Source organism: Plasmodium sp. gorilla clade G2 (assembly GCF_900097015.1).
Source record: "Plasmodium sp. gorilla clade G2 genome assembly, chromosome: 11".
Classification (NCBI taxonomy): domain Eukaryota; phylum Apicomplexa; class Aconoidasida; order Haemosporida; family Plasmodiidae; genus Plasmodium; species Plasmodium adleri (nom. inval.).
The window spans coordinates 526,778-550,000 of record NC_041703.1 but is presented as its reverse complement, the minus strand read 5'-3'; the positions used below and the strand labels follow the sequence as shown (position 1 = coordinate 550,000).

The 23,223-nt window shown below is 18.5% G+C and overlaps 6 protein-coding genes across 6 annotated transcripts in view; 5 read left to right on the top strand and 1 right to left on the bottom strand.

Annotated features, from left to right (window-relative positions):
• The window catches only part of PADL01_1115000 (conserved Plasmodium protein, unknown function), a gene marked incomplete at both ends in the record, with an annotated part of 1,455 nt that extends 968 nt beyond the window's left edge, over positions 1-487 (top strand). Inside the window, 3 exons of the mRNA XM_028682608.1 lie at positions 1-81; positions 180-237; positions 378-487. The exon at positions 1-81 is cut by the window's left edge and continues 60 nt beyond it. Of these exons, the coding sequence (XP_028538869.1) occupies positions 1-81; positions 180-237; positions 378-487 (249 nt within the window). The remainder of the gene's footprint in view (positions 82-179; positions 238-377) is intronic.
• Positions 488-4,478: 3,991 nt separating this feature from the next.
• On the top strand, positions 4,479-7,864 carry PADL01_1114900 (chaperone protein ClpB2; the record flags this gene model as incomplete). Its single annotated transcript, XM_028682607.1, has 4 exons — positions 4,479-4,577; positions 4,773-4,896; positions 5,030-5,118; positions 5,456-7,864. 4 exons carry the CDS (start codon positions 4,479-4,481, stop codon positions 7,862-7,864), a joined length of 2,721 nt encoding a protein of 906 aa, XP_028538868.1.
• Positions 7,865-10,945: 3,081 nt separating this feature from the next.
• On the top strand, positions 10,946-13,066 carry PADL01_1114800 (cathepsin C, homolog; the record flags this gene model as incomplete). The annotated part of the gene is made up of 1 exon (XM_028682606.1): positions 10,946-13,066. The coding sequence occupies one exon, from the start codon at positions 10,946-10,948 to the stop codon at positions 13,064-13,066; it is 2,121 nt and encodes a 706-aa protein (XP_028538867.1).
• A 1,219-nt stretch (positions 13,067-14,285) lies between these two features.
• On the top strand, positions 14,286-16,960 carry PADL01_1114700 (oligosaccharyl transferase STT3 subunit, putative; the record flags this gene model as incomplete). The annotated part of the gene is made up of 2 exons (XM_028682605.1): positions 14,286-14,402; positions 14,597-16,960. 2 exons carry the CDS (start codon positions 14,286-14,288, stop codon positions 16,958-16,960), a joined length of 2,481 nt encoding a protein of 826 aa, XP_028538866.1.
• Positions 16,961-17,729: 769 nt separating this feature from the next.
• On the bottom strand, positions 17,730-19,097 carry PADL01_1114600 (folate transporter 2; the record flags this gene model as incomplete). Its single annotated transcript, XM_028682604.1, has 1 exon — positions 17,730-19,097. One exon carries the CDS (start codon positions 19,095-19,097, stop codon positions 17,730-17,732), a length of 1,368 nt encoding a protein of 455 aa, XP_028538865.1.
• A 2,630-nt stretch (positions 19,098-21,727) lies between these two features.
• On the top strand, positions 21,728-23,221 carry PADL01_1114500 (guanine nucleotide-exchange factor SEC12; the record flags this gene model as incomplete). Its single annotated transcript, XM_028682602.1, has 1 exon — positions 21,728-23,221. One exon carries the CDS (start codon positions 21,728-21,730, stop codon positions 23,219-23,221), a length of 1,494 nt encoding a protein of 497 aa, XP_028538864.1.
• Between the last annotated feature and the right edge of the window lie 2 nt (positions 23,222-23,223).

Here is a 23,223-nt window from a genome sequence, read left to right as displayed (position 1 = left end):
GTGACAGAATCTGATGGTATTAGAAACATGAAACTTGAAGGAATAGGATATACTGATGCATATGCTATAAATTATTGCAAGGTAGTTAAAAAATAATCCATTATATAAACATAAATATAATATATATATATATATATTTTTATATTTATGTACTTTTAATTTTTTTTTTATATATTAAGGTATATGTATATTCCTCATGTAAACTAATTAAAGCAGTAGGAGCACCTGATACAGAAGGTTAATATAAATTAATAATATTAAAAAGGAAAAATAATTATACACAAGCATATATCTATATATATATAATAATAATAATAATAATAATAATAATAATAATAATATATTTATTGATATATATATATATATATATTTTATAGGGAGTCTCAAAATGTCTGTAAAATGTGTCGATGAAAAACATCCATCAGTTGTTAGGGAAGAAACACCATTCAATGCCATAGAAGAATTAAAAAACAAAATTATGATTTGAATGAAAACTATTTATTTTTATTTTTTTCTATTTTTTTTTTTTTTTATCCTTTCATATTTTATTTTTTTCTTCAATTATACATTTTAACTTTCTTATATTAAGGAAGAATATTTTTTTTAAGAAATAACGTAAGATAATATAAATTTTAAAAAATTTCTCTTAAACCAAAAATATTATTATAGTTTAAAATATATTCAGAATGTTGTAAGGTCATAGATATATTATATAAGCAGTCTAAATCAATGTATATGCTTTTTTTATTATTATTATTATTTTTTTTTATGTAATAATATTATATTTATATGTTAATAAATAAACTAACTAAATAGAGAAAATATATATGGTTACACATTATATATAATTATACCGCTAGTTGTATAAGAATACTTTTTGCTGTTTTTTTTTTTAGTTTATTTATTTATTTTTTTTATTTTATATATGTAATAGAATAAGTAAAACCTTCATAATGTAAGAGGACACAAAGAAGTGTAATTTTAAAGATCTAAATAAAATGGAAATGATAAGACCAAGGAGGAAACACAATCTTTCTATTGCATTTTAATAAACCCAAAGGACATAAGAAAAAAAAAAAAAAATATATATATATAAACACTTTGCATAAGAATATATTTTAGAACCACATTTTTATGATAACAACATAATAGATTAAATATAAATGTTTATATATTTAATAACTTCTATAATTTTATTATTTTATAATTTTTTTATTCTTTATTGGAACACAAAATAAGAAAAAACGAAACGAAAAAGAAAAAGAAGGGATAAAAATATATATATATTGTACATATAAAAATATATATTTATATATAAATACATACATATACCTCTTTACATATATTAAATAAAAACCTTAATAAAATAATTGTATAATCATTATATATATTTTATTGTAATAATTCTCTATAGGATAAAATAATTTCTATTGAATTTCACAATTATTTCTTTTCTTTTTTTAAATAGTTAATTTTCATATCTAAAAAATATAAGAGGATCAGTAAAATAATTACTATTTTATTTATTATTAAGAGAAAAAAAAAAAAAAAAAAAAAAATGTACCAATAAAAAAAAGTTAATATTTAATATAATATATTAAATATATAAAAATACCAAATTTTATAAACATTAAATAGCCATAAAAAAAATAAAAGAAAAAAAAAGATTAATTTTTGAATTGTTAATGATGAAAAGAAAGAAAAACAACACATGTTCCTTTTTTTTTTTTTAAAGAAAAGATAACATTATATATGAAGTTTTAATTAATATATAAATAAATACATATTTTTGTAAATACATAAATAAAAATGTAAATATATTTATTTTATATAATAAAAAAAAAATATATATTACAATTTTTTATAAACTGAAATAATTTGTTCACTTATTTTTTTTTTTTTTTTTTTTATGTTCTGTTTTTATAAAAAAAAAAAAAATATATATTATTTATATATAATAAATAATAAATCCACAAATTGTAATTATTTTATATATATCGAATAAATTATTATATATAATATATATATATATATAATAGCAAGAAAAAAAAATTCTTCTACATAAATAAAATATTATCGTTATATATATATATATATATATAGGCTATAAATATGTAAAAAAAATTGTTAGCAATTTTTTTTTTTTTTTCATGACTTCCCACATTTTATACCATTTTAAACCATGCATGCTGCTATTATATAAATAAAAAAAAATTATTCTAAATACTAAATTTGTTTTTTGAAGTTGTTTTTTAACAAATTATAACATCATCTAAAATTTATTTTTTTATAATACCCTCCATTTTATTATCATTGAAATATGTATATATATATATATATAATATATATATATTTATTATAATATTGTTTGTTTGTTTTTTTTTTATATATATAAGAATAAAATACTCTATAACTAAAAAAGTTTATTATATATAATATATATATATTATATATATGTATAAAAAAGAAAAAAAAAAAAAACAAGCCCATCATCCATTATCTTTTTACGCATAAAAAAATAAAAGAAAAGTTAAGCCCTATATAAAATATATATAATAAATAAATATGTATGTATATATAATATATATATGTAGTAATATATATTTATAACATTTTTATATATTTATGTATATAAAATATAAAAACAACATTTCTGTATTATATAATATATAATTATAAATATATATTATATATATATATATAACCTTTCATAATTTTTTTTCTTTTCGCTTTATTTTTTTTTTTTTTTTTTTTGTATATATACGTAAAATAAATTTATATATTATATTATATATTTTTTTATTTTTCTTAGAACATTTGTATAAATAATATATTTTATTTATATTTGTAGTATAATAAATTATTATTTATACATATATTTATATATATATATTTATTATATAATATATATGTTGTTATATAATATTATATTATATAAACGTTATATAAAAAAAAATGTACATATAAAATATATTAGTACATTGTTTTTTTTTCTTTTTTTTTTTCTCTATATATTTTTATCTGTTTTTCTAAAAAAATAATATTTTTTATTTATATATATAATAAATATGAAATATGGAATTATTTACATATTTTTATTTTAATGTTATTTATTATTATATATATATATAATAATAATAATTAAATATATTAATATTTTTTTATTTTTCATGTGAGTATAATTTATATAATTTATTTATTTTTTTTATTTATATATTTTTTTCTTAATCTATAAATAATAAATTAATAGAATTTATAAATATATACATATATATTATTATATATATAGAATTTTATATTTTTTAAAATAAATGGAAAATGGTTTTTTCAGTAATTATTATATGATATATTATTATATATATTTATAAGTCACATATATATATATATAATTATAATTTGTATATTTTTTATTTATGAAAAAATCTATAGACTTGTATATATTGTTTATAAGTATAAAACATTATTTTTAAAATAATCCATTTTTTTAGTATAATATATATTTTATATATATGAATATATTTAGACTTACTTTTTTTTTTTTTTTTTTTTTCCAGATATATATTAATGAATACATGTATAATATATATATATATATTATATATTTTTTTTGATATTTAATTTTATATAAGTTTTTTTATTTTAAAAATTTTGTATTATTTATAAAAAAAAAATACGTATATTTTTTTTAAAATTTAATCCTTATATTAAATTAAAACGAAGAAAAGAACAAGAGAAAAAAAATATATAAATATATATATCTTTTTTTTGATGTTATTTTCTACAATTATGTATATATATATATATGTATATATGTAACCATGCGTATATTTTATTATCCAAAATATTTGTAAATTTTTATTATGTTATATGAATACATTTTTATATAAATAAAATTTTGTTATATAATAAGAATATATTATTTTATTTAAATAATGTGTTCTTTATAATTGTACATCTTAAAAATTTTATATAAGTTTACATATTCTTTTCAAATATTGAACCTTGTTTGTGATTTTAGTATATAATTCGGAACATTATAAAAAAAAAAAAAAAACGAAAAAAAAAAAAGATGAATTAAATTATAATTTTTTTTTTCATTATTATTTTTTTTATTTTTATTTTTTTTTTGTGGTGTGCCTATTGTTTTATTTTTATTTAGGTTTTTTTGTATATTGATAAGAATAAGAAAATATATATAAAGATTTATTTAGAAATATATATATATATATATATATATATATATATATTAATACATTACGTTGTATTTTTATTTTGATATTTAATTTTTTTTTTTTTTTTTTTGATACGTCTTTAAAAAAAAATATTCTGTTTTATAATTTTTTTATTATTTAATTTTTTTTTTAAAGTATACATATATATATATTATTTATATATATGTATATATGACATCATTAGTTAATCTGTTATTTTAATTTTGATAATACAAATTTTTATTATTATATTTATTTAATGAAAAAATGACAAGAAGATATTTAAAGTATTATATTTTTGTTACTTTATTGTTTTTTGTTCAAATTATTAATAATGTATTGTGTGCTCCCGATAATAAGCAAGAGGTGAGAATATATATAATAAAACAGTTTTATATAAAATTTTGAATAGACGATTCTAATGTTATATATAAATATATTTTTCATTATAATATATATGTGCACACATATGGAAATTTTAACATCACTTTGTGATATATATATATTTATATTTTATATATATTATTTTTTTTCATTTTATTTTTTTTTTTTTGTTTGTAGCAAGGAAAATATTTGAATAGAACAATAAACATTTTAAATGCGGGAAAAAATATAGCCAAAAGTTATGGTCACAATAAATTAAAGCCTATACACATTTTAAGTGCCCTAGCCAAGAGTGATTATGGTAATAATAGAGGGACAAATTGAATAAATAAGGATATACCTATATATATATATTATTTAAGATATGTCTTTTTTTTCTATAAAATTTATATTTCTATATTATTTTTTTTTATAACTTATTTCTTTTTTAATAGGTTCAACTCTATTTAAGGAAAATAATGTTAATGCCTCGAACTTGAAGGAATATATAGATATCGCCTTAGAACAAACAAGAGCGGGAGCGGTATGTTTAAAAATAAAAACATTTATTATATAATATGAGCCATATGGCTGTTTCTCAAATAGCTATTTAAAAAAAAAAAAAAAAAAAATTAAAAGAAAGAAAGAAAACCTGTACAAGTCATGTTATTTCTTTATTTTATTATTTATTTATTTTTTTTTTTTAAATAGCTATTTGAAAGAAAAAAATTATATAATATATAAAATCATATATATATATATATATATATATATATATATTTATTTATTTATATTTTTAATTTTTTATATACTCATTTTCATTTGTACAATAATATTTATTTATTTTTTTTTTTTTTTTTTTTTTTTTTTTTTTATAATAGCCATTGGATAATAAAAGCAAAATTGTAAACTCCGCAGAAGTTAAGGAAACATTAGCTTTAGCTGAAGCTGCTGCCAACAAATACAAAAGTCCCAAAGTGGATGTTGAACATTTGTTAAGTGGATTATCAAATGATGAATTAGTAAATGAAATTTTTAATGAAGTATATTTAACGGATGAAGCCATTAAAGCAATATTAAAAAGCAAATTTGAAAAAACGAAAAAGGATAAAGATGGGAAAACAGGAACTTTATACATTGAACAATTTGGTTCCAATATGAATGAAAAAGTAAGAAATGGAAAATTACAAGGTATTTATGGAAGAGATGAAGAAATTAGAGCTATTATTGAATCCTTGTTAAGATATAATAAGAACAGTCCAGTTTTAGTTGGTAATCCTGGTACTGGTAAAACAACAATTGTTGAAGGTTTAGTATACAGAATTGAAAAAGGAGATGTACCAAAAGAATTACAAGGATATACTGTTATTAGTTTAAATTTTAGAAAATTTACCTCAGGAACATCATATAGAGGAGAATTTGAAACAAGAATGAAAAATATAATTAAAGAATTAAAAAATAAGAAAAATAAAATTATCTTATTTGTTGACGAAATTCACTTATTATTAGGAGCTGGTAAAGCAGAAGGAGGTACAGATGCAGCTAATTTATTAAAACCAGTTTTATCTAAAGGTGAAATAAAATTGATTGGTGCAACAACTATTGCTGAATATAGAAAATTCATAGAAAGTTGTTCAGCGTTCGAAAGAAGATTTGAAAAAATTCTTGTAGAACCTCCTTCAGTTGATATGACAGTAAAGATTTTAAGATCTTTAAAAAGTAAATACGAAAACTTTTATGGCATTAATATAACAGATAAAGCCTTAGTAGCAGCAGCAAAAATATCAGATAGATTTATAAAGGATAGATTTTTACCAGATAAAGCTATTGATTTATTAAATAAAGCTTGCTCCTTTTTACAAGTACAATTATCAGGAAAACCAAGAATTATTGATGTAACAGAAAGAGATATAGAAAGATTGTCATATGAAATAAGTACATTAGAAATGGACGTAGATAAAGTATCCAAAAAGAAATATAATAAATTGATTAAAGAGTTTGAGGAGAAAAAAGAACAATTAAAGAAATATTATGAAGAATATGTTATTACAGGAGAGAGATTAAAGAGAAAGAAAGAAATTGAAAAGAAATTAAATGATCTTAAAGAATTAACACAAAATTATGTATATTCAAATAAAGAGCCACCTATAGAATTACAAAATAGTTTAAAAGAAGCTCAACAAAAATATTTAGAATTATATAAAGAAACAGTAGCATATGTTGAAGCAAAAACACACAATGCAATGAATGTTGATGCAGTTTATCAAGAACATGTATCTTATATATATTTAAGAGATTCTGGTATGCCACTTGGTTCTTTATCATTTGAATCATCCAAAGGTGCATTAAGATTATATAATAGTTTATCTAAATCAATTATTGGAAATGAAGATATTATAAAATCATTAAGTGATGCTGTTGTGAAAGCAGCTACTGGTATGAAAGATCCAGAAAAACCTATAGGAACCTTTTTATTTTTAGGACCTACAGGTGTGGGTAAAACTGAGTTAGCAAAAACATTAGCTATTGAATTATTTAATTCAAAAGATAACTTGATTCGTGTTAACATGTCAGAATTTACAGAGGCTCACTCAGTTTCCAAAATTACTGGTAGTCCACCAGGTTATGTTGGTTTCAGTGACTCTGGTCAGTTAACTGAAGCAGTCCGAGAAAAACCTCACTCCGTTGTACTTTTTGATGAATTAGAAAAAGCTCATGCCGATGTCTTTAAAGTATTATTACAAATATTAGGAGATGGTTATATTAATGATAATCATAGAAGAAATATAGATTTTTCAAATACCATTATTATTATGACATCTAACTTAGGAGCAGAATTATTTAAAAAGAAACTTTTCTTTGATGCCGACAATTCAGGTACGCCAGAATACAAAAGAGTTATGGAAGATGTCAGATTATCTCTTATAAAAAAATGTAAGAAAGTATTCAAACCAGAATTCGTTAACAGAATTGATAAAATTGGTGTATTTGAACCTTTGAATAAAAAAAACCTACATAAAATAGTTGCATTAAGATTTAAAAAATTAGAAAAGAGATTAGAAGAAAAAAATATACAAGTATCTGTTTCTGAAAAGGCTATTGATTATATTATAGATCAATCATATGATCCAGAATTAGGAGCAAGACCTACTTTAATATTTATTGAAAGTGTTATTATGACCAAATTTGCTATTATGTATTTGAAGAAAGAATTAGTAGATGATATGGATGTATTTGTTGATTATAATACGAAAGCTAAAAACTTGGTTATAAACTTATCAAAATCGTAAACAAATTGGCCACATATAAATATATAAATATAAATATATATATATATATATATATATATATATATATATATAATATGTGTGTAATTTAAAAGAAAAGTTTTTTTTATAATTGTTTTTTCATCCTAATTTATTTTGGAAATATATATATATATAAATATATATGTATATATTTTTATTTGATTAATGATTATTAAATTAAAAAATAATATTGTTTTTAATTAAAATTGCTGAATATTATGTATGTATATATATATATATATATATATATATATATACATATTTATTTATTTATTTAATTCATTCCTTTAACACATATTTGTAAATTTATTGTTACTTATATGTTTCCTTTTTTTTTTTTTTTTTTTTTTTTTAAATATATGTATATGAGACAATTTTTTTTATAATTAATATTATATAACTATTTATATTAACATATATATATATATATATTTATTATTTATATAAGAAATTTTGTTTTATATTATTTTATTTTTGTCCAACTTTTTTTACAAGTACATTTTTATTTTTATTATATTTTTAATTTTTTTAAATTTTTTTTTTAAGAATTAACGAAATTATATATTTTTTTTTAAATAATACTGTTACTATAATATATATTTATTATATATATTTTATCTTTATAATAAAATTTATTGAGAATAAATATTAAAAGACGATGAATGTAATAAGGTTTATAAAAGGATCATTAAGCATATATATTTCTGTCTTGATGGATTGAAATATTATATATATATATATATATAATATAAGTACTCTCCACAATTTAATATAAATAAAGACGCGATTTATAATTTATTGGATTCTTTTAATAACAATATATAAACTAATTTTGCATTTTTTCATTTATATTAAGTGCCATTTACAGAGGAAATGAATTTAGTTCATTATATATAATGACGCGATGAAAATTAGCATGCATCTTTTGTTTTTCTTTTTTTTAATAATAATAAAAAAATAAATAAATATAAATATAAATAAATATATATATATATATATATTTATAAATGCATGTGGCTCTTTTTTATTACATTAAAATAAACAATATGTTTACGTTATAATACATAATAGGCTCATACACATTTTTATAGAAAAATTAAAATTTTCGTAATATTATATATGGGATCTTTATTTTATTTATTTCTTTTTTTTCTTAAGATGTAAGTTTTTTATTAAAAGAAAAAAAAATATATACATATATATAATTTATATAGAATAATTTTTTTCTCTTAAAATTTATTATATATTATGAAATTCAAAGAAGAAACAAAAAAAGATATGAGAATAATAGTGTTTTATTTTATTTTTTTATTATATGTTTTTTTTTAGCTAGCTGCAAATGCTATTCCCCAATTTTTTTTTTTTTTTTTTTTTTTTTTTTTTTTATAATTATTTTACATTTAATTTTTTTTTTTCTTTTTTTAATGTTTTTAAAAACATATTATATATATATTTACATATATGTATAATTTACATGTTTTACTTTTTAATTGCACATTTATATATTTCATTCTTATAAATATAGAGGTTGTATAATATATTGAATGTTTCATTTTACTTTTTTTTTTTTTTTTTTTTTTTTTTATTTTATTTTATTTCATTAATTTACGTAAGGTCTAATTATTTTATGTATTTCCATTTTTTAAAAACTTTTCCATTTTAAAATAAATAAATAAAAAAAAAAAATGTATGGAAAAAAATGATGACTTGAATATTTACATATATTTACATATATATATATTATATATATATATATATATAATATATTTTTAATTTTTCATTTATAAGCCAAAATATATATTTTAATATATTTTATGTTGTTTTTTTATTATAAATAAAATGATGTTATAAATAATGTATATATATATATTATACATTTTTTTCCTGCTTTTTAGCTCAAAAGTATAAAATTGAAATATTGTAATTATATTAATGTAAGGGTAAAAAGGAGCAAAAAAAAAAAAAAATTTATTCTTTTGTTGTTATAGGTTTTTCATTTTCATTTTCCCTTTTTTTTTTTTTTTTTTTTAGTTTTACATATATTATAAAAATTTTAATATAATATATATTTTATGATTACATTAATTTAATATTTGTAAAATATATATATATATATATATATATGTATATATAAATATTAATATTTATAAAATTTTATTTTATTCTATTCATTATTTTTTTTATTCATTCATATATATATATATATAAATGAAGGGTATATTTTCCCCCGTAATGTTACATATTTTAATATATGGTTATTAGAAAAAGTCCTAGATTATTTATTATTTGTTTTATTACATGCATAAAAATATATATATATATATGTAATATATATTAATCCATACTACTATTAATATATTATACTTCTAACATTTGAATTATATATTATGTATATATATTAAGTCTGTTGTTATAGTTTTTTTTTGTTTTTTTCTTCTTTTTTGGGTTAGTTTTATGTTGAATAAAATAATATAGAACTATATATTCTATATATATATATAATATATATATATAGAATATATTATATATAATAATATAATAATATTATTATCCTTATAAAATGATTATATATATATTTTTTTAAATACCTTTATAAATTATTACAATTTATATGTAAATAAAAAAAAAAAAAAAAAAATATAAGAAAAATAGCAAGAAGTAGAAGGAGAAAAAAATAAGATACCAATATATAATAGTTAACATTACTATATTTTTTATAATAATAAAATATAATAAAAGAAGGTAAAGGAATAAAAAGTAAAGAAAAAGAAAAAGAAAAGAAAAGAAAAGATATTATATAAAATAATATTATATATATATATATATATATATATATATATATATTAATATATACCTATTAGTATTAATATTAATATAGTTAAAATTTTTTTTTTTTTTTTTTTTTTTTTTTGTTTATTTTTTAATATATAACATATATATTGACAAATATATAGTTTTAGTAAAATTTAATCATTTATATATATATATATATTTATATATATTTATTTATATATGTTATATAGAATTAAATTTATTTACCTTTATATATAATAAAAAAAAAAAATGGCAAAGAAAATTTGTAGTGTAAGTTTTTTACTTGTATTGTTAAACGTTTTGCATTTGTGCATTAAGTTTAGTGTTGCTGATTTACCAACACATGTAGAAACAAAGAATTTATTAGGAAAATGGAAAATTTTAAGGACTAAAACGTCCCCCAATTTGACTACTTGTGGTTCTAGTCAACCTAATAAGAATACATATAATGTAGGTATAACAGATTATAAGAAATATTTGCTTGAGAACAATTATGAATTTGTATCAGAATTGACTGTTGTATTATCTGATGATTATGTATTTTATGGTGATATATATAATACTAAAGATAATGAGCACAGAAGTAAATGGAAAGTGTTAGCTGTATATGATGAGAATAAAAGAGTGATTGGTACTTGGACTACTATATGTGATGAAGGTTTTGAAGTAAAGATTGGTAATGAAACCTATGCAGCTTTAATGCATTATGAACCTAATGGAAAATGTGGTCCAGTATCTGATGAAGATGCTTTAGATTCCAATGGAGATACTGATTGTTATACTACAAGTTTTAGTAAGATAAGATATGGATGGTTAGATGTTGAGAATGAGCAGAATGAACATTTACATGGTTGTTTTTATGCTGAAAGAGTTTTTGATAGTGTAAATGAAATAAAACATTTGGATTCTTCCTCCTTAGATAATAATGATTCCTCAAATGTTCAAACATTTAGTTATGATAACAAATTAAATAATATTTTAAATTCTAATAATAATATGTTATATAAATTTGGTAATTTACAAAAACCCACATTTACAAAAAGAAACAATATGAATGTTCAATTTAATTCTGAATTAAACTGGCACAGAATGAAACACCATGGAAAGAAAAAACCCTTGAAGAAATCTATGTTGGCTGCATCAAGACAAACATATGCATGTCCATGTAACGCTAATGAAGTTGTTGACAATATAACAAATAAAGGAGATTCAGATAATCCAGTATCACCAACTTTAATACAATTAAACAATAATTTGAAAAATACAACTGCAACAGGTAATAAGGATACAAATGAAATGGATTTAGAAAATTATGAGGATACATTAAATTCACCTAAGAGAGAATTAGAAATGAATGAATTACCAAAAAATTTTACTTGGGGTGATCCATGGAATAATAATACTAGAGAATATGAAGTTACTAATCAATTATTATGTGGTTCATGTTATATAGCTTCACAATTATATGCATTTAAAAGAAGAATAGAAGTAGCACTAACTAAAAAATTGGATAGAAAATATTTGAACAATTTTGATGATCAATTATCAATACAAACTGTTTTATCATGTTCTTTCTATGACCAAGGATGTAATGGTGGTTTCCCATATTTAGTATCTAAATTAGCTAAGTTACAGGGTATCCCATTAAATGTATATTTCCCATATAGTGCAACTGAAGAGACATGTCCATATAATATAAGTAAACATCCAAATGATATAAATGGATCTGGTAAATTAAGAGAAATCAATGCTATATTTAACAGTAACAATAATATGAGTACATACAACAACATCAATAATTATAATAATAATAATAATAATAACCATCAATTAGGTGTTGTATACTCAAATACATCTTCACAAGAACCTGCTATTTCTGAAGCAAACAGATGGTATGCTAAAGACTTTAATTATGTAGGTGGTTGTTATGGTTGTAATCAATGTAATGGTGAGAAAATTATGATGAATGAAATTTATAGAAATGGTCCTATCGTTTCTTCATTTGAAGCTTCTCCAGATTTCTATGACTATGCTGATGGTGTATACTTTGTTGAAGATTTCCCACATGCACGTAGATGTACAATCGAACCTAAAAATGATGGTGTCTATAATATCACAGGTTGGGATCGAGTTAACCATGCCATTGTTTTGTTAGGATGGGGAGAAGATGTAATTGATGGAAAAACATACAAATATTGGATAGGAAGAAATAGTTGGGGAAATGGTTGGGGTAAAGATGGATACTTTAAAATCTTAAGAGGACAAAATTTCAGTGGTATTGAAAGTCAAAGTTTATTTATTGAACCAGATTTTACAAGAGGTGCTGGTAAAATACTTTTAGAAAAAATGCAAAAGGAATTAGGAAACTAAATTATTTATATGTTTTTAATATATATATAAAAAAAAAAACAAAAAAAAAAAAAAAAAAAAAAAAAAAAACAGCCTGGAAATAAAGAACTACATATCTTATATATATGTATTCTTGTATATTTTATTTATTTTGCCGTTTGGAAAAATAAGGATATTTATATATAAATATATCTATATTTTTAATATGATATATTTTATTCATTTAATTATTAATATTATTTATTTATTATTTTTTTTAAATATAATTAGTATTTTTCTTTTAATTAATATATATATATATTATATATATATATTTTTTTTTTCTAATTAAGATTTTTTGATTTTTCCATTTTTCAATTTTTCAATTTTTCAATATGTCAATTTATCAATTTTTCTTTTTTTTAAAATTAAAATTTTGTGTTTTTTTTTTTTTTTTTTTCTTTTTAATTTTTTTTTTTTTCCCTTTATATTTATGTATATTAAATACAAACTTGTAAATGAAAAAAAGGGTACTGCCATAATACAGTGCTCTAATAAGAACCTAATTAAATACATATATATAATAATAACATGTAAGGGTATATATAATTATAAGATATAGAACAGTATATAAAAAAAGAAAGAAAAGAAATGTATTATTTATATTGTATTATTATTTTATAATAAAGCACATTTTTATGAATCAATAAAATATTGTTTAGATAAATAATTCATGGTATCTATATTGTTAACATGGGAAAAAAAAAAAAAAAAAAAAAAAAAAAAATATTATATATATATAATGAGCATTTATTTTTTTTTTTTTTTGTAAAATACGTTTTAATTGAAATGAAAAAAAATATAAATTCCTTGCACAGAAATATTAAAAAGGAAAATTTTTGTATTTTATTTTAACTTATTGTAATATTGTAATATATTTATTTTGTGATTTTTTAGTATTTTATATATATATATATATATATTAGCCGTTCCGATTACGTCAAATGTATTGAATGACGCATAGTTATATGAATTAATGCTTTTAAAATAATAACGATAAAAAAAAATATATACACATAAAAATATTATATATATATATATATATATATTTTTTTTTATATTTTCATTGATGTAGTAACATTTAACAAAAGGGATGGGTTAAAAATTTATGCCCTTAAAATATTTGTCCTTAAAATGGAACACATATATAAGTAAATAATTTTTTTTTTTTTTTTTTTATTTTACATTATTATTTTTTAAAATGGTGAAGGATGAGAAAATCGGAGATGACTTGGAAGACGAGATTGATAATTTAAGAGCTCATTTTTTTGTGAATCGCCTTTTTGAGAAGGTATTTTGTAGTCATTATTTAAGGAAGGTAGGATATAAAAACAAAAGGAGATATATAAAAATATATATATATATATATATATATATATATATATATTTATGTTAAAATGTATAGTTTGGTTTTTTTTTTTTTTTTTTTTTTTTTTTTTTTTATGTCAATAATATTTATAGTAATGATATATATATATATATATATATATATATTTTTATTTTTGAACCAAGGTAATGATAAGAAGCAAATTGGTGAGATACAAAATGGAAGTGTTTATTTTACTTTTAATAGGTGTGTTAAGTTTTATTACTAGATTATTTTCAGTAATACGTAATGAGGCGATAATACATGAATATGATCCTTATTTTAATTATAAATTAACAAATATTTTAAATGAAGAAGATTTTTATAAATTTTGGAATTACTTTGATGATAAGTCATGGTATCCATTAGGTAGAACAACTGGACAAACATTATTTCCAGGATTAATGATTACTAGTTTTATATTTTATAAGATATGTCATTTTTTTGGTATATTAGTGAGTATGAGAAATATATGTATATATATTGGTCCTATATTTAGTTTTTTTACTTGTATAATATCTTATTTCTTAACAAAAGAAATTTATAATTTTAGTGGTGCAGCTTTATTATCAGCATTATTTGTATCTATTTCACCTTCTCATATTTCAAGAACAGTAGCTGGATCATATGACAATGAATCTATATCTATATTTTTATTATTATTATGTATATATAATTGGATAAGATGTTTAAAAAAAGGAACCCTTTTATCTGTATTAATGTGTTCTCTTTCAACATATTATATGGCATTATCTTGGGGTGCATATATATTTATAACAAATTCAATTAGTTTATTTATGTTAATTATTATAATATTAAAGAAATATACAATTAAACATTGTATTATTTATAATGTATATTATATTTTGACAACTATATTATGTCTTAATATTCCATGTATTCATCGTTCAGTCTTTATTAGTATTGAACATTTAGCAACACATTCAATTTATATTCTTTCTACTGTTATGATTATTCTTCATTTTATAATAAAATATTTTCATCTTAAAGAAATATATATAAAACAAAAATTTATACAATTATCATTTATTTTTTTTCTTCTTATATTTAAATATTTAATATTTACAGATAAATTGTCATGGAATCATAGATCTAGAACATTACTAGATCCAACATATGCATCTAAACATAATCCAATTGTTGCATCTATATCAGAACACCAACCAACAACATGGTCTTCTTATTTTTTTGATATACATCTGGTATTATTATTTTTACCCCTTGGATTATATCAATGTTTTAAAAAAAACGGATCAATAGAATCATTTTTTTTAGGAATCTTTACAGTTTTATGTTTATATTTTTCATCTTTGATGGTAAGGCTTCTTTTGATTTTTTCTCCTTTTGCATGTATATTAAGTTCCATTGGTTTATCCTCATTAATAAGTCGTTTCATACCCATAATAAGAATTCCCCCTCACACGTACTTATCATCTATTATTTTATTTGATGATGTGAAACAAAAAGAGGAAAAAAATAATAACAACGATGGTTTGAATTGCAATGATATACCATCTAATGGTAATGTATTAGATAAGAATGCAAATATGTCTTCTTTAAATTTGATGATAAGACATGAGAATATTTGGAAAGAATTGAATAGACCCAAAAATGATGATAAACGTGATGATAAAAATGATGATAAAAATGATGATAAAAGTGATGATAAAAGTGATGATAAAAGTGAGAAAGAAAGTAATTGCTATAATAATACAAATATAATATATGTAAAAAAATTAAATTTTAATAAATTAGAAAGAAGAAATAATATATCTATTTTAACCAGTATATGTATACTTGTAATGTTAATATATTATGTCATATTAATTATTCTTCATTCAACATGGTGTTCATCTATAGCATATTCAGAATCAAATATAACATTTTATAGTAGAAATAAAGATGGAGATAGATATATAAATGATGATATAAGACAAATGTATAAATGGATAAATGAAAATACTGAGATAGATTCTAAGATTGTAGCATGGTGGGATTATGGTTATCAATTAAGTGTTATGAGTAATAGAATAACATATGTTGATAATAATACATGGAATCCTGAACATATAGCTACTATTGGTTTAATATTAAGTACAAATGAAAAAGAAGCATATGAATATTTAAAAATGTTAGATTGTGATTATATATTAGTTTCATATGGTGGGTATTCTAAAAACTCATCAGATGATTTAAATAAATTCTTATGGATTTTAAAAATAACAAATAAAAAATATAAATTTATTAATCCATTATTATATTATTATCATGATAAATATCATCCATTAGGAAAAAATGCTACAACTTTTATGACAAACAGTGTACTCTATAAATTGTCATATTATAATTTAACTAATAATAATATCAAAGGTTATGATTATATTAGAAAAATACCAGTACCTGAAATTAAAAATTTATTTTATTTTGAAGAAGTATTTACATCTGATGTCTGGGGATTTCGTCTATACAAAATTAAAGATATCTATTAATATTATATATATATAAATATATATGTATGTATGTATATTTGTTAAAGTATTATTTTATATTATATTATCTTTTATCTAGACAAAAATATAAATACATTTATCATACATTTTTTATATCATTTAATTCTTGTGGAAATATTTAAAAATTTGACAAAAGAACAAAAATAAAACATAAATTAATTTAATATTTATTATAAAACTTAAATTCATAAATACAAATGAATTTATTACAAGATGAAAAAAAAAAAAAGAGAAAAAAAAAAAAGAAAAAAAAAAAGAATATTATTAAAATTAATTTAAAATTTGGATACTAATAAAAAAAAAAAAAGAAAGAAAAAGAAAACAAAATAATTCTTTTTAAAAATATAAAAAAATATAGAGAATAAAACAACAAACATTGTTGCATTGAATGCACATAAAATAAAACATGTATATATAATATATATATGTATATGTTTTTTTTTTTTTTTTTTTTTTTTTTTTTTTGTGACTTAAAAATTAAAAATAATAAAAAAAAAAAAATTCAAAGTGAAAGTCAGAGTAATTCTTTCTTTCATATATTTTAAAATAACAAAACAAAATTTTTTTTTTTAGTGAAGCCCCTTTTTTTTTTTTTTTTTGACAAATGTGATAATAAAATAAAAAAAAAATATAATAAATAAAAATAATAAATATAAATTATATACACATCATATTAAATAAATATATATAATATATACATATATATATATTTTTTTTTGTGGCCGTATATTTTTTTTTATAACATTATTTATCTCTTGGATGTTTCTTTATTTTTTAACTTTTCGATGTGCTCCTCGTTTGGTAATAGGGGAACCAAGGTTAAGGACAATAAGAGGAAAAATCCACAAGTCAAAATATATAAACTTAAATTATCAAAATTATAACTATCTATTTTCATTAAATATGTAATAAATGATGATGTACCTTTTTTTGTAAGTGAACCTAAATTTTTAACACTTAAAATGGTAGCAAAAACACTAGCTTCTAAACCTGGTTGACATATATTTGCTGTTAAGATAAATAATGGCAATAACTGTATTTCTGTTATAGCTTCAATTAAAAAGCCTCCACTTAATACAAACAATTCATTTGATATTCCTAAGAATTTATTTATATGTTCTGTTAATATAATAGGAGATATATATATAGGAAAAGATACTAATGTTGTTATAATTAATGTTTTTCTTAAGCTGCAATTTTTTAAAAATACACGATAAATTATTATTCCTATTAAAGAAGCTATACCATATGTTAATCTTAAAGTACCCATAAAAGATGGTCTAAAACCTAATTTATTTGTGCAGAAGAAAAAAAATGCATCATCATAATCTGGACCTGACATATATACAAATATATATAAGAATGGTCCTAAAAATATTGGTGTATTTATAAATTTGATTAAATCTGTTAACTGGTTAAATATATTTCTGTTTGTTGAATATTCTTTTTCTTTTAAAAATAAACATGATATAGATATTATTAAAGGAAATATTGATGTAGCTATAAAAATATATTCTCTTGGCATCTTTTCTAAAAAATATCCAGAAAAATATGCAACTGATAAACTACCTATTGCTTTAGATGCTATAAATTCTGTAACCTTATTTGTTCCTTGTGAATAGGTTTTACCCATAGAACTTTCAACTACTAATGCTTCTGCTACTGTTGTGCAAAATGATGCACATAAAGATATAAAAAATAAAATTAAACTTGCTTGTATAACTGTTAAATTTACAAGTGCTAATGCTAAGAAATTTAATGATTGAAATAAACTAAATAAAAATAAATATGGTTTTCTTCTCATACCAAATATTGAAAAAGAATCTGTTATTAAGGCTATTACAGGTTTTAATATAAATGGTATATATGGATACATTAATATTAAAGACACTTGATATGGAGTTAATCTAAAATAATCTTTAAATAAATAATATATAGCTAATGATGCTAAATGTGTTAATCCATCTGATAAACCTACTAAATATACAACAATCTGAGTAAAATCAAAACGTTTTTTTGTTTTAGAGTTCAATAAAGGTAAACCTTCTCCATTAGATTTTGTTCTTTCTACAATAGGGTCAATACTTAAAAATGGATTATTCGATTTTTCTATCATTATTTTAAATTAATTTCTTTTTTTAAAATTTATGCACTTCTTACAAGTACATATAAACAAAATAATTTTAAATGAAAAGCTACCCAATTATTTATTACAGGTAAATAATAATTTGTATTAATATATTAATATATTAATATATATACGTACATATATATATATATATTTATTTATTTATTAGTATGCCCATAAAAGGGTTATATATACACAACAATGCTACAAAAATATAAAAAATATATAAATCATAAACATATTATGCATTTAAATATATACATATATATTATTATTATGTCTTTTAATTTATTTTTATAAATTGTTTTTAAAAACATTTATCATTATATATAATTTTGCTCTCTTCAGATATACCTTCTAATATTCTCAAAAACCGAAACGTTATTAAAGTGACATAAAGGAATAAATATTTGTATGTATATGTTTTTACTTTTATTGTATCGTCATACATATAAATTAATTTACATATATATATATATATATATATATATATAAATTCTTGTTTATCTTGCCAAGGGTATATATTTCTTAGTTTTTAATTTATCTTCGTTAGAAGAATAAAAAGTAATTTAAATATATAAATATATAAATATAAATATATAAATATATATATATATATATATATATATATATATATTTGTTCACACACAAAAAAAAAAAAAAAAAAAAAAAAAAACAAATAAATATATGAACAAAATAAACAATAAGACAAAACTTTGAAAGATCACAAAATGAAATAAAAATGTTTATACATAAGATATATAGAAATATACATTTTTATGTTGTTTTTTCAGTTGTTTACAATAGTTCCAAAAAAAAAAAAAAAAAATTATACATATATATATACATATATATATATATAATATAATATATATAGAATATATTATAAAAAAAATGACAACTTTTTATTGTGATTTTTTTTTTTTTTAATAAATTAAACAATTGTTGATTATGAATACATAAAAATATATATATATATATTATTATTGATGGTTAAAAAAATATACAGTTAAAAATAGGAAGGAACATGAGAAACATAAGCCATGTTTGTGGTACATATAATATATATATATATATATATATATATATATATATAATATGTATATATTTAATTTAAATAAATTATAAAATATGCATGAAAAATCATTCTTTATTTATATATATATAAATATGTATGTACATTTGGTGGAATAAATAATCATATATAACATAAATATTGTTATATTATTATTAAATATATTATTACATAATATTAAACAATTATATATTTTTTTGTATAAATAATTTTATTCTATTTTTAATCATGCCCTAATAAAAAGTTGCCATTTTGTAAATATATTAAATTTAAAATATATACATCTAAAATGTATAATTGGATATTAAATAATAAATAAATAAATAAATATATATATACATATATATATTATATGTGTTATTTTAAATTTCTCGCTTTTCTTTTTTTCTTTTTTTTTTTTTTTTTTTTTGGAAATGCTATAAATATATTTTTATTTATCAAATACACCTTTTTACAATAAATTATATATATGTATATATTTTTATAATATATTATATATTGAATGGTATAATATAATATATATATATGAGTATATAATAAAATGTATATTATAATATATTATATATATATATATATATATATTATTATATATATAATATTATATAAAATTTAAGTATGCATATTACATTATTTCTTCATAAAAACAAAATATATATAAAATGAATGAATGAACATGAAAAAAATAAAAATAAATATATACCAAATTTATATTACACAATATGCATAAAAAATTAAAAAAATAGAAGAAATATTCTTCTTTCTTCTTTATCTTATTTTATGATATAATATAATATATAATTGTTTAATATATATATATTTATTTTACATAAAATTCAAATAATTATTAAATAGTGAAACGTATTCAAAAATATATATATATTATATATATGTTTTTTTTTTTTTTTTTTTTTTTTTTCTTATATATATATATATATTATATATATATAATATATATATATTGTATAATTTATTTATTTTTTATATTTATGTGTTCCTATACAAAATTATAATTTCAGGAAGTTCCATTATTCTTCTTGATTTTTCTTTTTGTTATTTGTTCTTTTATTTTTTATTTTTTTTATTATATTATATTATATTCTGTAGGAATAACTTCATTGTTAATAAATTTATGGCATTGCATTTATAAAAATAAATAAATATATATATATATATATATATTATATAATAAATATTTAAAACAAATTAAACAAAATTGATAAAAAAAAAAAAAAAAAATTGTCGTATTTGGCAATGCATAAAAAATTATGAATTTATAAATGAGGCAATATTGATATAAAGTTTATATGTTGTAAATATTTCTTATAAAAAAAAAAATATATATATATATCATATTGTGGAACAAAAAATATAGATATTATTGTTAATTAGAAGTATAAGTATATATTATTGTGTTCACGTTGTATACTTATATGTATCTATATATTTCTAATCTGTGAAGAAGAATGCAAAAAATTACAATATAATATTTTTTTTTTTTTTTTTTTTTTTTTTTTTTTTTTTTGTTATTTATATAAAGAGCAAAATGAATGAAATGAAAGTTTCATATTTAAATTATCCTATCTACGGTATAGGATCAAATAAAGATTATGTAGTAACATCTGGTGGTGGAGGTGGGAAGAATTATGGCATTGAAGATATGTTAGATATTAATATATTTAATGAGAAAGAAAAAAAGTTAGAAGTAGTATGGTCCACAACTGAACAAAGAGGTGTTGTTGATTCTATAATTTATGTAGAAAAATATAATATATGGTTAGGTTCTGTAAAAAATGAATGTATTTTATTTGAAATAAATGAAGAAACAGGTCCTAATATTTTATTAACATTTGTTACTGACTTTAATGAAAAAAATGCAAGACAGGTTGTTGTAAAATTTTCTAGCAAAGATGATTTAATATTAACAGGAGGGGAAGATAAGACATTAAGGTTGTGGAAATTAAATTTTGTAAAAAGGGAGAATGAAAATAAAGGTGACATGAAAGGTGATAACAAAAAAGATGATGATAACAAAAAAGATGAAGATAACAAAAAAGATGAAGATAACAAAAAAGATGATGATAACAAAAAAGATAGTAAAAACAAAAAAGATAGTAAAAACAAAAAAGATAGTAAAAACAAAAAAGATAGTGATAACAAACAAGATAGTGATAACAAAACACATGATGATAATTATATTGCAGTTAATAATAATTTATATCTTGATAAGAATAAATCTGTGGAACATTTAGGTGATTTCATAGGTCATGATGATAGTATAAAAGATTGTGATATATCTTTTGATGAAAAAATTATATGTACTTGTTCATCTGATCATTCTTTAAAAATATGGGATACAAATAGTTTTGTAAATTTACATACAGAACAAATGAAAAGTCCTCAAAATAAAAATGATAAATTAAATTTCCGATGTTGTAAATTTTTGAACCATTCTAATAGTTTTAAAGATTTTACATATACCTTATTAACAACTGCATATACACCTAGAGGATCTAGTTATTTAATAATATGGAAAGTATATTATAATGATAAAAAAGAAAAGTTTACTTTTACAAAAGATAAATTTATATGGATTAATGATAGACCATGTTGTAATATTGCTGTTAGTATGAATCAAAAATTTATAGCTTTAGGATTTAGTACAGGAGCTTTAAAAATATATAATTCGAAATATTATCTTTTAGCTCATTATAAGAAACATGAATTACCCATCACAGCTATGTGTTTTATTAAAAATGATAATTATCTTTTATCAGCTGGAGCAGATTATACAATTAGTTCTTTACATATTAATTCTTTTATGTTTAGATATTTAAGAAAATTTGGAAGATTCATAATATATTTCTTATTATTATTTTTTATATCAATTATTTTATTAGATTCATTTAATGTAGGATATGATCTGCGCATATCCTCATTATTTCAAAATAAACCATACACTAATATGACAAAAAAAAAAAGAAATTATAACGTAGATCCAAAGAAAAAAAAAGTTGTCATGGACATGGATGAATTATAAAA